The sequence below is a fragment of the Pan troglodytes genome, chromosome 11 (genome assembly GCF_028858775.2).
Source record: "Pan troglodytes isolate AG18354 chromosome 11, NHGRI_mPanTro3-v2.0_pri, whole genome shotgun sequence".
In the NCBI taxonomy this organism is placed as follows: Eukaryota; Metazoa; Chordata; class Mammalia; order Primates; family Hominidae; genus Pan; species Pan troglodytes.
In genome coordinates this window covers 50692946-50706646 of record NC_072409.2, presented here as the reverse complement: position 1 = coordinate 50706646, position 13701 = coordinate 50692946, and the positions used below count along the sequence as shown (strand labels likewise).

Here is a 13701-nt window from a genome sequence, read left to right as displayed (position 1 = left end):
TAAACCTTGACCATTCTAAAATACTATTTGGCACAGCCTGGATGAGGTTAGTACATAGAGAGTGTAGATCCCTCAAGTTCCCTGAACACTCCGCCATGCAAATGATGCAGAGAAGTCAGCTAGGAGGAAGACAAGGTGTGGGGAAGAACAGCACCAGCCAGGAAGCATCATCCCAAATCTGAGTTCATGAGGCTGATGAAGAGAATGTCCACACCATTAAAGAGATTCTAGCATTCCTTTTCTATGTTTGTCAACCTTTGTCCTTGTTAGTGCCTGAATAAAACTGAACATGAGAATGTGGCCATGGGAATTATAGTATAGGCCTAAGGAGAGGTTGTAAACTTCAGGCTCATCAACACTTGACCATTTCCTCCCATTTTCTGGGAACTAATTAGCCCCTTTCTGTTTCACCCATGCAGTAACCCTGCTATTGGGCTTCATTACTCCAGTATGCTTTCCAGAACTATCATATTCCTTTAATCTTCTTGAAATAAATTTGGCTTGGATCGCACTCCCCTAAATCTAGTCTCTTTCATTGTTCAGGGAGCCACCCCTCCTCCCATGGTTGTGCAAATGTCCCGGGGTCTTCTGAGCAGTCTGTGTTTGCTGCCTTTGGTCATCCCAACCTGTCTGACCTGCCTTCTCACCCTCCATGCAAGCCTGAGTGTGGGAATATTCCAGAGCCCACATGCTCTAAGCTCAGCCATCCCAGGTATGAGTGCAAGGAGGCTACAGCCCTCAGCCTCTTGCAGAAAACCCGTGTTGCTCCCCAAGTTTGGGAGGTGACTCTTCTCTCCTCTTTCTCCAACTCCACCAAGCTATGGACAATTAATTCCTTGATGACACTGACCTCTAGGTTCATAAGAGAGGTTTTCAGACTGGCTCCAGGAATTTAGAAAATCTTTTCCTCTCTCTTCAGCCTTGGCTTTTGGATCATTGTGAACTCAGAAATCTATCGGGAAAGTCTAATTCTGAACACTGATTCTTTTTTCTCTTTACATTCCTATTGTTAAAATTCTGATTATCTGTGAGAAAACAATATCCCTGTCTGTATAGGGGTGATGTCCTTGAAAAGGGAACACAAAAAAGGAAAAATAATCATATTTGCACAATAAAGTATCACCCCCCTTGTGTTATATACACCACAGGTCTGCAGGCATGAGACTGAGGTCAGACTGTGAGTATTCTCCCCTCCATCCCACCCTCCACCTGCTCTGTGACCTGCGTCAGAACCCCAGGGACAAGATAAGATTTCTCCAAAACTCAATGGAGAGTCACAGAAAACAGGAAGTGCTTTTGAGGAAGTTTTGAATGGAAGCAGGAGGTGAGAGTTGGGAACTGTATGCTGGGAAATGACCTCTCGGCTGGGACTCTTGGGAGGGGTGTGGTGTCTTGGTTGCTGCTCCTGTGAATTGTGGAGAAGGTCAGGTTTAGCATAAACTGTCCCCTGTGGTCCTCCTGCAATTCTCCTAATGACTGTCAGCCCTCAGTAACAGGCTCCCATACACCCCTGCAGCACTGCATCCCCATTTGTTGGAGTTCCACCTCCTGAGACCAAATCCTGGCTTCCTCACTGACTAGCCCTGTGCCCTTGGGCAAGCTTCGTAACCTCTCTAACCTCACTGTACTCATCTGTAAAATGGGGGTGAGGGTTATTCTGATAATCAAATGCCATAATACACGACAAGGTGAATGTGGTGCTTGGCATGTAAGTCAGCAGTGTGTTCCCAGTTGACCACTTGTTTCAGGAGGCCAACAAGGACAGTGGGATTTTAGGTGAGTCTTTGGGTATTTTCCCCCCATTTGTCTTGCTTATCTGTATTATCTATGTTTTTCATAATGATTACTTTGTTTTTCACCTAAAAAATTATTGAAAAATAACAGATGAAACTGCTGGAAGGATAAAAGGCTAAGGTCCTCTGAGAATCCTTGAAAACAGCCACCAGCAAGTTATTCATTAGAAATTTCAAAGGGAAATTTCCAAACCAAGACACCTCAATGACAGGCTTAGTGCTCTAGGAACAAGGTGGAGGGGATGTGGGCCATTATTGTTTATAAGCCAGAGAGATGGTGGGTTACTTGCTCTATCTGGTAATTAAACATTCACATACTCTACATTTTTTAAACAAATCAATGCCTTTTTCATCAAATTATGAACAGGCCAGGACACCGAAGTTTGAAGGCAAATGTTCATTCCTGTCTGCTCCACATCTGGCTTTCCAGGACAACACAATGGTCAGTCCACTAAAAGTCAAGGAAGTCATGATTTTTCTGGCTAGAAATCAAGAAAAGTCATTTTTTGATGTGCTTATTATGTTTCTGAGAATATGCAAGAGAAGAAGGAGAAGAACACAAGCCTTCCAGATGGGCCACTGCTGGTTAAGCTTGCATTTTAGGGAGAGATGATGCCCACCTTTAACCTCTTTCGAGGCATCACACACTTTTGGGCTCAACAACCAAGAAACAACAGGGGAGAAAGCAATGATGATGGGAGCTGTTTTGGCTGAGAAACCCCAAGGGCCCAGGAGCTCCTTCACCCTACATCAAACCATGGAAAAGAGCTCACCAGAGATAGTGGGTTGGCATAGCTCCAGGTCATGCTTATGGCCCTATATCCCTAATCCATCTCTCTCTGCTCTGTCCTAAGACTTCAGTTGACTGGCCTTCCCCAGGTCTCAAGGGCTTGTCACATTCTTCATTACTTTTCTGTGTTTTTCGACAATTCTATCTAACATCTTCAGTAATATGTGTTAAGGTATGGCTCTCATAAGAGTGTTTCAATGATTCAGGGGCACTCTAACCTTCCAAAACATTTGTAAGAAGAATAGTAGCTGTGTGCTTGGAACTGCTTTCTAAGCACTACCTAACCTATCTGCTTCAATCTTCTCAATACCCACATTTTTAATTCCCCTTTACAAGTGAGGAAGTGCAGGCTCTATACATTTAAGTGTCTCACCCAAAGTGACATGGTTGTCAAAAACTGAACTATGACTTGAACTCCAAATTATTTAATTCCAAAATAAGCGGACTTAATTACTCTTTACTTGTGTACTTGATTATTGCCTGTGTCTGCCTGTCAGCCATCATGCTCACCACTCACCAGGCAAGTGGTACATCCTAAATAAGTATTTTCAGAATGAACGAATACTATCTTCCCTCGAGGCCCAGAGATTGGAGGCATCATGGTGGAACAGCAGCGGGTCAGTGCTTTGTTTCACAGTTCACTGAAACATCAGGGCCAGTGGCCTTGTGGCCCCTAAGGAGTCCAGACAACTATGGAGCCCTTGGTACAAAAGCAGGAATTCCTTGTTTACTTGCAGAAACACTTCATGTTGAGACTTTTGTAGTCTTCTTCCTTCCTTCTTTCCTTTTTTTTTCTTTTACTGTTTCTTTCCTTCCTTCCTTCCTTCTTTTCCCTCCTTTCTTCCTTCCTTCCTGCCTGCCTGCCTGCAAAGCTAGATCAACCAGCTTAAGTTGTTACAAAACTAGAAAATGTGAATTAAGTAGAAATCATGAATTGAACATGTTTCAGAGGGAAGGAACTAAATCTAGCCTCAAATGAGAAGCTTATTTCCCAAAATACGAAAGCCTTTAAAAATTATGGCTAGCATTGTTTTTGTTTTTCTATCAGGACACCAAAATCAAGTCTACAGGTGTCTGATTTTCACAGACTTCAAAGACTTTGGGGCATGCCTCAGCACCCAGCCTCATCCCTCCTCTTCTCCTCTTGGATTCAGTCCCTTCTCCTGAGTTGGGAGGTTGTCTGGACAGTGTCTTTGCTATCTGCGTTGCTCCTCTCCCCACCACCCATGTGCATTTGCCCCTCTGTCCCTCAGTGCATTTCCCCCAGGATGCTCTGGCCAAACTGACCAGGTGTCTCCATCTCTGCCCCTTTTCTTTCCCCTGAGTGCTGTCCAGTGTTTTCTGGAACCTGTGAACTTCCCGTGAATGATAAATACGAAGAGCTTCTCAAAATGAGACCCCATGTTCTAAACAGAACCTGCAGTCAGGATTCCAGGGAAGGTCAGCGGGTTCCCACCCCCAGAAGCACTTTGCCGTGTAAGACATTGTCTATGGAACATCAATGTCACTTAGGGCCTTGGAAAGACATTCAGGAAGGGAGTTACTACGCCTGAATTTCTGGAGATGTGTTTAGTAGGGAAGAATTCACTATAATCCATGAATGATTGATTGATTTCTAGAAAGGCTCACGCATGTTTCTTTTTGCCACTCAGGACTGGACCTCTGAATCAGTGCGGAATATGAATGAGAGCGGTCAGGGGAGAACTGGAGGATGCTGGTGGAGGCTGGAAGGCTTGCAGTCACCTGCCTGTGCTTATCTAAGTGATGAGAATGTAGGAGCAGCAGGACCTGGCCCATCACTACCCTATGTTTGTTACAGGAGAGAGGACCATCCTCCCACAGGTCAGAGCTATTGTTAATCAAGGTGACAGTGCAAGATGCATTCCCACTCCTGACTTCTTGCTGTAAATAGGTTTCCTGAGTGGTGTTGGTTTATTTTCAATTTGGGAGCCAGTTCAATCAAATGTTTCACTAGATTCAAGTTTGATGAAAATACTAGCAAATCCCCCAACTAATGAGTCACTATAAGTAACTCAAGGCATCAGTCCTGCTCCCCACATAAGGGAGTACTGGTCCTGAGGAAATGGGACCACATATATAGGGAACAAAAGTGATACAATGGGCCATGAGGGTGTGATGAGTATCCCAGTGATTGCTTTGGGTAAATTTTGCTGGCCACATCGGTTTCAGTTCCTCTACATAGACAAGGAAATGCTCCTCATGACCGACAACAGCTCCTCCTGCACCGAGGCTGTCTAGTCATTAGAATGGTCTCTAGAAGACAATATCATCAGCAATCACTGTTAGCAAGGAGCTGGCTTCTGTGGTACTATGTTGTTGCTAATAGTTTTTGTTAGAGCAACTGCATTGTGGGAGGCCTGATCCAGGGAAGGCAGAAACCAAAGCCTGTGCTCCCAAGGAGGTTATGGAAAATGAAGAAAAACACCAGCCCCTCTGCAGGAGGAAGCTGGAAATGGTTGGAAGGACCAGCCATGGCTAGAGCCCCAGCACCTGGGTCATGACTCACCCTGGGTAGGTCAAGTACAGGCCCCACTTCTTCAGGCCTTGGTTGTGGATCACACCCTGGATTCTTCCCCTCCGGGTACAGCCCAGTTGCCATGATGCTCCTTGAGTCAATGAGCTCTTTGGTCTGCTCTTCTGCTCAAGCAAAGAAAGGGTCCGGCTTCAGTTCTCAGAGGCTGATAAGTACCAAGGTGGCAGAATATGGGAGTATCCTGCAGGTGCTCCCAGCATCTGCCCTGGCTCAGGTGCCAGAGGCTTGCGGTTTTCTAGCTCTTGACCTCACACCCTCGATTGTTTGTTTTCCAATTCCTTCCTGAATAACAGGGTGAACATGCCACCCCTCCTGGTGGCGAATGGGGTTCCTCAGAACTGGGAGGCCACAGTCCAGATCCTGAGGCTCTTCACTAAGCAAGTGCTGGAGAGCAAAGCCACTCACTCACAACTCTCTCTCTTTCTCTTTCAAATTTGGGGAAGGGGAGGCCATCTGAGCAGTTTCTCTCACACTCCCCAGTAAGGAACTCATGAAGGACCAAGTGAGCTCTAAGCCCCCAGTAGAAACATTCAGCTGTTCCAATGAACTTCTTGTGATCCTGAAATCTGCAAAGTTAGAACCAAGGCAGACGTAGGTACTCCAGTTACCTAACACCACAGAAATATTGTTTTTATTTCATAAAATAATAAATTTAAATACTGCTGTGGTTTCTGTGTTTGCCCCCTCCAAAACTCTTGTTGGAACTTATCTCCAATGTGGCAGCATTAAAATGTGGGGCCTTTAAGAGGTGATTAGGACATATGAGCTCTTCCCTAATGAATACATTAATCTATTCATGGAATAATGGGTTCATAGACCAACAGGTTATCTTGGGAATGGGACTGATGGCTTTTTTTTTTTTTTTTTTTTTGAGATGGAGTCTCGCTCTGTCACCCAGGTTGGAGTGCAGTGGCATGATCTCGACTCGGCTCATTGCAACCTCCACCTCCCAGGTTCAAGTGATTCTCCCGCCTCAGCCTCCCAAGTACCTGGGATTACAGGTGTGCACCACCACGCCTGGCTAATTTTTGTATTTTAGTAGAGACAGGATTTCACCCTGTTGGCCAAGCTGGTCTCGAACTCCTGACCTCAAGTGATCTGACTGCCTCGGCCTCCCAAAGTGCTGGGATTACAGGTGTGGGCCACTGCGCCCAGGCAGGACTGATGGCTTTAAAAGAAGAGGAAGAGACCTGAGCTAGGACACTCAGCCCTCTCGCCCTGTGATGCCCTACACCACCTTGGGCCTCTGCAAAGAATCCCCACAAGCAAGAAGGCCCTCACAAGATACACTTCCTGGACCTCAGACTTCCCAGCCTCGAAAACTGTAAGAAATAAATGTTGTTTCTCATAAATTACACAGTTCCAGGTATTCTGTTATTAGCAACAGAAAAGAGACTAGGACAGATATCACAGTTAGATTGTATTCTACACGTTGTGACTGGTTCTCCAGAGAAGCAATGCATAAAAAGAGGAATAATTGGCCGGGCACGGTGGCTCACACCTGTAATTCCAGCACTCTGGGAGGCCAAGGCAGGCAAATCACGAGGTCAGGAGTTCAAGACCAGTCTGGTCAATATGGTGAAACCCCATCTCTACTAAAAATACAAAAATTAGCCAGGCGTGGTGGTGCGTGCCTGTAGTCCCAGCTCCTCTGGAGGCTGAGGCAGAGGAATCACTTGAACCCAGGAGGCAGACGTTGCAGTGAGCTGCGATTGCGCCACTGCACTCCAGCCTGAGCAACAGAGCCAGACTCCGTCTCAAAAAAAAAAAAAAAGAGGAATAATCTCCAAAATAGTAAACAAATTCCTGCAGACAGGAAATATAATGGTAGATACCTGAGCTAGGAGAGGGGGAATGGGGAACTATTATTCAATGGATACAGAGTTTCAGTTTAGGAAGATAAACAAGCTCTGGGAATAAACAGTAGTAATGGTTACACAATGTGAAGGTACTTAATGCCACTGAACTCAAAGTTGGTTAAAATGGTACTTGCTATGTGAGGTATATTTTACCACTTAAAAAACTATAGGTGATTGTGCTTCTAAAAGAGTTATCAGTTTAATCTTCAATAGAAATCAATGGACTTTGTTCATTTTTAACAAAGTCAAAATATGCATACGAAAACGTTATGGGGTAAAGGCAGAGGTAATTATTTTTTTCCCCGAAAGGTATTTTCTACAATGAATGTTTTTATGTAATAAAAAATGAAATGAGAAAAGTTTAGAACGTTTGTGGGTTTTGTTCCTTAAATCCTTAATTACATAAATTAATATCTACATTATATAGATTAAGATACATATTTTTCCTCTATCTACAACATTTCTCCATTCTCTGTATCTTAAATCCTGACATTAAATGTCATTAAATTTCTTAAATCTCAAGAGAACGACTTGGTTACCAAGGAAGATATAATCCATAGCCTAGAGAGTGGGCGAATAAAAGCAGCTTCTAATGTTCTCAACTGCTTTTCTCCTGTCAACCAAATGTTTCTGTAAATAACTCATTTCTGTTGGTTTTGGGTAAGACGTGGCAGAGGGAAGAATCCCTGAATGGAGGAGTCCGGAAAGGATGCTTGACAAAACGCCCGCGCTCTCTGGAGACGCAGCCAGTCTCCTCCCTCCTAGGGTCTGGTCTTGACGATAGCATCTCGTGTTTTGGGGATGCCTTTCCTTACCAGATTCTTCTAAAGCCCAGCTGCACCCACCCTTAAGTGGGAGATAAGGCTTCTGCCCGCGGGCTCTGCGTTCTTCCACCCGGCCCCACCTTTGCTGTGGACTAAACAGGAGCCACTGGACTAGAGTACACTTGACTCTCGGCTCTGCGGACCAAAAATTCCAGGACTAAGGAATAGCAAGGTTAGGCTGAAAAAGTCCACACAGGGCTTGCGGTAAACGTCTTTTCAGGAGCCACTCGCCCAGTGCAGTAAGTCGTGTACTTAGTTGACTCGAGCGCTCCAGGGAGACGCCCGACCCTACTCTGCGCCGCCCCGGGGCACCAGCTCCGCTTCCCCCAGGTCCACTGAGGCAGGCACGCCCAGCTCTGGGACAGTCAGTAAACAAGCCACGAACCGCGCCAGGGATCAGAGCACCCAGAGGCCCCGCCCAACTGCCGGCACAGCCAATCGCAGCGCAGCCAGGCGGCGGGGCGGTGCCGGCCGAACCCAGACCCGAGGTTTTAGAAGCAGAGTCAGGCGAAGCTGGGCCAGAACCGCGATCTCCGCAACCTTGAGCGGCGTCCGTGGAGTGCGCCTGCGCAGCTACGACCGCAGCAGGAAAGCGCCGCCGGCCAGGCCCAGCTGTGGCCGGACAGGGACTGGAAGAGAGGACGCGGTCGAGTAGGTGTGCACCAGCCCTGGCAACGAGAGCGTCTACCCCGAACTCTGCTGGCCTTGAGGTGGGGAAGCCGGGGAGGGCAGTTGAGGACCCCGCGGAGGCGCGTGACTGGTTGAGCGGGCAGGCCAGCCTCCGAGCCGGGTGGACACAGGTACCGCCGCCAGGCCGCGCCGCGCCGACTCAGGGCCTGGCCCGGCCAGACAGGGAAGCTCAGCCCCCGCACGCCAGACAGCGGTACTCCTGCTGGCGTCACCGCAAACATCCTCTGACCGCTACAGCCTGTGTGTGGCGCAGGCGTCATGTCCCCGGCCCTGCCACGCCTGGAGCCCTGGAAGCTGGCCGCAGGGCGCTGGCTTCCCGCGTGCGGCCATATGACCCCGTCCCTGATGTAGGGGAGCAGTTTAGGGTGTCGGCAGCACAGGCCCAAGTGAATGAAGGAGGGAGCAGTGCGTGCTCTCCTTCCCAGTTTTTCCTGGGAAAGCATTTCAGAAAGGTTTCATTTAAGGAGAGGTTGGGGCGGCGCGGTGGCTCACTCCTGTAATCCCAGCACTTTGGGAGGCTGAGGTGGGAGGATCACCTGAGGTCAGCAGTTCGAGACCAGCCTGGCCAACATGGTGAAACCCCGTCTCTACTGAAAATACAAAATTAGACGGGCGAGGCGGCGCACGCCTGTAGTTCCAGCTATTCAAGAGGCTGAGGAAGAATGGCTTGAACCCGGGAGGCAGAGGTTGCTGTGAGCCGATATCGCGCCGTTGAACTCCAGCCTGGGCCACAGAGCAAGACTCCATCTCAATAAATAAATAAATAAATAAATAAATAAAAAGGAGAGATTGGAAAACTTATCTCAGCTTTTGGTGTTTGTTAGTCAGGAAGATGTGTGAAGGCCTCCTAACTCTTGGGGATCTCTTTGTCCCTACTTGGGAATCCCACTTTATCATTAGTGAGGTTTTGCCTGGGCACGAAACCTGGATTTTTTGCGATTGGTACAAAACCTGGATCAACCGTTTCCCGGTTTCCTAGTTGTTGCCTTAAGCTTCTCACCCACAAGGTAGTTTCATACCGTTCTCATAACCTAAATTATCGTTGCATAAACGGTTTCAGCTCCTACAGCTCTGGACAGGCTGCTTTTCATTTTGGTGAGTCCATCCAGTACCTCCACGTGCCCTGTTTTTCTCCAGGCACATCCTTGGCCTCTTCCACAGTCCTTGGGTAAATGCTTGGGAGAATAATTTAAATATTTTTATTCTACCATGGTGGCCCTAATTTTTCAGGGGGCAGTAAGATGGCTTTTTAGGATTGGTCTAATCAGATCCTCATTTTTGTTCCCTTCCTAGGTTTTAAAACATGAATCCTACACTCATCCTTGCTGCCTTTTGCCTGGGAATTGCCTCAGCTACTCTAACATTTGATCACAGTTTAGAGGCACAGTGGACCAAGTGGAAGGCGATGCACAACAGATTATACGGCATGGTTAGTGAAACTTCCCCAGAAAGAATAGTCCTGGCTGTTGAGAAGTTTTAGTCAGAGAGCAGCTTCTAGAGGCCAGCTTTTACCAATAGCCTAATGTAATAACCTAATGGCATGGATTATGAGCACAATGTGGACATTCATCCTTGTTGTGTCTCAGTTTGGAGAACAGCATCCCCAGAGGTGTCAAGCCTTCCCTTGCCATGGTTTCTCTTCCATCTCTGTCTGCAGATTCACTTGGTGAGGATGAGTTGGGTTTTAGGTAGAAGTAAAGAGCATCAGTTACATGTTTGCCTCTAGAATGAAGAAGGATGGAGGAGAGCAGTGTGGGAGAAGAACATGAAGATGATTGAACTGCACAATCAGGAATACAGGGAAGGGAAACACAGCTTCACAATGGCCATGAACGCCTTTGGAGACATGGTAAGTGTGCTGTGGACTGCCGAGCTCTGTGCTTCCTCTCCTCGGTTCTTTACTAAGGTAATCTCTTGCTTTTCAACATTTTATTTCCTTTTCCTTGAAGACCAGTGAAGAATTCAGGCAGGTGATGAATGGCTTTCAAAACCGTAAGCCCAGGAAGGGGAAAGTGTTCCAGGAACCTCTGTTTTATGAGGCCCCCAGATCTGTGGATTGGAGAGAGAAAGGCTACGTGACTCCTGTGAAGAATCAGGTGAGACAGTGTCAGGTTCAGACCTCCCATCTTCCCAGGAAAGCCAAGAAGTGATTGACATCTTTGTTTTGGTAGACTTTAAAGTGATGTACAGTTCACTTTTTAACAGTATTCAGATGTGTGAGCTGTTGTCAAAGTCTTACTATTTTTTTTTTTGTGGATGACAGCTTTTTTTAATTCCCTTTTCAGGGTCAGTGTGGTTCTTGTTGGGCTTTTAGCGCTACTGGTGCTCTTGAAGGACAGATGTTCCGGAAAACTGGGAGGCTTATCTCACTGAGTGAGCAGAATCTGGTAGACTGCTCTGGGCCTCAAGGCAATGAGGGCTGCAATGGTGGCCTAATGGATTATGCTTTCCAGTATGTTCAGGATAATGGAGGCCTGGACTCTGAGGAATCCTATCCATATGAGGCAACAGTAAGTGGAGCTCCTTGTCATCATTCCAGCTCAGCTTTTGGAAGGTGGACACTTTCAGAGATAACAGATACCTTTTTCGGAATTCATATATTAGGGCTGGGTGGGGTGGCTCACGCCTGTAATCCCAGCCCTTTAGGAGGCTGAGCCAGGCAGATGGCTTGAGCTCAGGAGTTTGAGACCAGCCTGGGCAACAAGGTGAAACCTTGACTCTATCAAAAATACAAAGAAAATTAGCCGGCTGTGGTGGTGTGCGTCTGTGGTCCCAGCTAGGCTGAGGTAAGGCGATTGCTTGAGTGTGGGAGGTGGTTGTGCAAATGCACTCTCCAGTCTGAGTGACAGAATGAAACCCTGTCTCCAAAAAAAAAAAAGTTCACATATTAGATGGCAGAATACATATCTGCAAATTGTCAGTACTGTCATTATAAATTATTAGCCTTTGCACAATCCTGTGATTAGATGGGTAACATATAGCTGTTCTTCCTTCTATGTAATGTGAAGAATATACAAGCCATTCTAAATATACACATTTCTCTATTGTGAAAAATGTCTTATGGAAGTAAACCCAGAGGTCTCATTGAAGAGACTGGAGCCAATTTTCAGTTTCAGATTAACTAATAGCATTTCACTTCCTGGGATGATTTATAACAGTGGTGACTTGGAAATACTAAGCTGCACACTGCTGAGTGCTGTGGTTCTAACTCATGTTCTCCAGGAGGAGGACAGCAGTAATCAAGTCTTTTTTTTCCCTTTACCTTTGAAAGGAAGAATCCTGTAAGTACAATCCCAAGTATTCTGTTGCTAATGACACCGGCTTTGTGGACATCCCTAAGCAGGAGAAGGCCCTGATGAAGGCAGTTGCAACTGTGGGGCCCATTTCTGTTGCTATTGATGCAGGTCATGAGTCCTTCCTGTTCTATAAAGAAGGTAAGCATTTTTTTCTTTGTAGAAATTGATGCAGAAAAAGAGTATCATGACATACGAGCATGATAGACTCTGGTTTGTAAGTAAAGTTCAGTGTAGATATTTAGTAGAACAACATCATAGTTGTTCATTCTGTACATGCAATATTTATACCTGATGTTTCCATTTGACATTATGTTGCATATATCGCCATGAATGTAAGTACTTCATAACTTTTTATAAATAGCTGTATTTACTGTGTAGTTTAATATACTTAAAATATTCTGCAATTGTTGGATTTTTATAATTTTTCCAAAGATTTTTACTTCTATTATTAAATCTGAAAAAAGCCTTTTGATTCAAGGATTTTAGTGTTCTGTGCTAATTTTTTAGATTGACATCCTAGAGTAGAATTACAAGCTTACAAAGAGGGGTCTTTTTTTCCTCTAGGAAAGCTTTTTTTTTAATGAAGGATTTATGCTGATTTCTATTTCTGCCAGCTGTAGATGAGAGCTTAAATCCCTAGCCTTCTTATTGTTGTTAAGTACTACCTGGAATATGTGTCACTTCACTGAATTCAGAGATGCCTCATTCCCTGTGGGTGACAGGATGGGTTACTGTCATGTGTCCTCTGGAGCTTCTCACCCCAGCCCTCATTTTACTATCCCAGGCATTTATTTTGAGCCAGACTGTAGCAGTGAAGACATGGATCATGGTGTGCTGGTGGTTGGCTACGGATTTGAAAGCACAGAATCGGATAACAATAAATATTGGCTGGTGAAGAACAGGTATAAATTGCCAGAAATACTTACATTTGAAATTCAAAAGAGAATACTTATTTGCAAACAGTGTTTGGATACAGTTCCACATGCCCTTAGGCATACTTCTGAAATCCCCAGAAGTCTAAGTTGAACATATAATATTAATGTTTGATTATAAAAGTAAGATACTGTCACAAATATCTTGGGAGTATGAATATAGTATTTGTTCCATTGTATAAAGAAAGGTGTGTCTAAATCTGAACAGTTTTTAAATTCTGAGGCATATCTGGCTGCAAAGACATCCTATTGTTTTCCTGACTCTGATCTATAGTTCTGTGAAAGGTCACAGTTTGGAGGCTGGGATGGAAATTATGTCCAGGTTATGTCAAGAATTTTTTAAGGATAAACAGGAACATTGCTTGTCCTGATTCTTTCTGTTAAGTCTATGGCCTCTGGCACAGTGTTTAAGTTGGGTGTTCCTGTTAATAACCCTTTGGGCTTTATTCTTTCTCTGAAATGGAAAACGTGCTCTTTTTTCAGCTGGGGTGAAGAATGGGGCATGGGTGGCTACGTAAAGATGGCCAAAGACCGGAGAAACCATTGTGGAATTGCCTCAGCAGCCAGCTACCCCACTGTGTGAGCTGGTGGACGGTGATGAGGAAGGACTTGACTGAGGATGGCGCATGCATGGGAGGAATTCATCTTCAGTCTACCAGCCCCCGCTGTGTCGGATACACACTCGAATCATTGAAGATCCAAGTGTGATTTGAATTCTGTGATATTTTCACACTGGTAAATGTTACCTCTATTTTAATTACTGCTATAAATAGGTTTATATTATTGATTCACTTACTGACTTTGCATTTTCATTTTTAAAAGGATGTATAAATTTTTACCTGTTTAAATAAAATTTAATTTCAAATGTAGTGGTGGGGCTTCTTTCTATTTTTGATGCACTGAATTTTTGTGTAATAAAGAACATAATTGGGCTCTAAGCCATACCTGCTGTGCCAGTGGCTC

General features: G+C 45.3%; 1 protein-coding gene across 4 annotated transcripts; it reads left to right on the top strand.

Annotated features, from left to right (window-relative positions):
- Window positions 1-7806: 7806 nt before the first annotated feature.
- Window positions 7807-13607, top strand: CTSL (cathepsin L). Of its 4 annotated transcripts, none has more exons than XM_003312149.6 (8): window positions 7807-8620; window positions 9804-9939; window positions 10237-10359; window positions 10460-10606; window positions 10796-11020; window positions 11782-11944; window positions 12591-12708; window positions 13222-13607. In XM_003312149.6, exons 2-8 carry the CDS (start codon window positions 9814-9816, stop codon window positions 13319-13321), a joined length of 1002 nt encoding a protein of 333 aa, XP_003312197.1. In that variant the 5' UTR covers window positions 7807-8620; window positions 9804-9813; the 3' UTR covers window positions 13322-13607. The 4 variants fall into 4 exon arrangements, with proteins under 4 accessions (XP_003312197.1, XP_009455110.1, XP_003951515.1 ...); XM_009456835.3 differs by having other exon boundaries at window positions 7834-8475; XM_003951466.4 differs by having other exon boundaries at window positions 8341-8471.
- The last annotated feature ends 94 nt before the right edge of the window (window positions 13608-13701 follow it).

Coding starts and splice junctions, on each gene's coding strand:
- CTSL (XM_003312149.6), top strand. CDS start 9,814: ATGAATCCTACACTCATCCTTGCTGCCTTTTGCCTGGGAATTGCCTCA. Junction 9,940..10,236: donor ACAACAGATTATACGGCATG/GTTAGTGAAACT, acceptor GTTTGCCTCTAG/AATGAAGAAGGATGGAGGAG. Junction 10,360..10,459: donor TGAACGCCTTTGGAGACATG/GTAAGTGTGCTG, acceptor TTTTCCTTGAAG/ACCAGTGAAGAATTCAGGCA.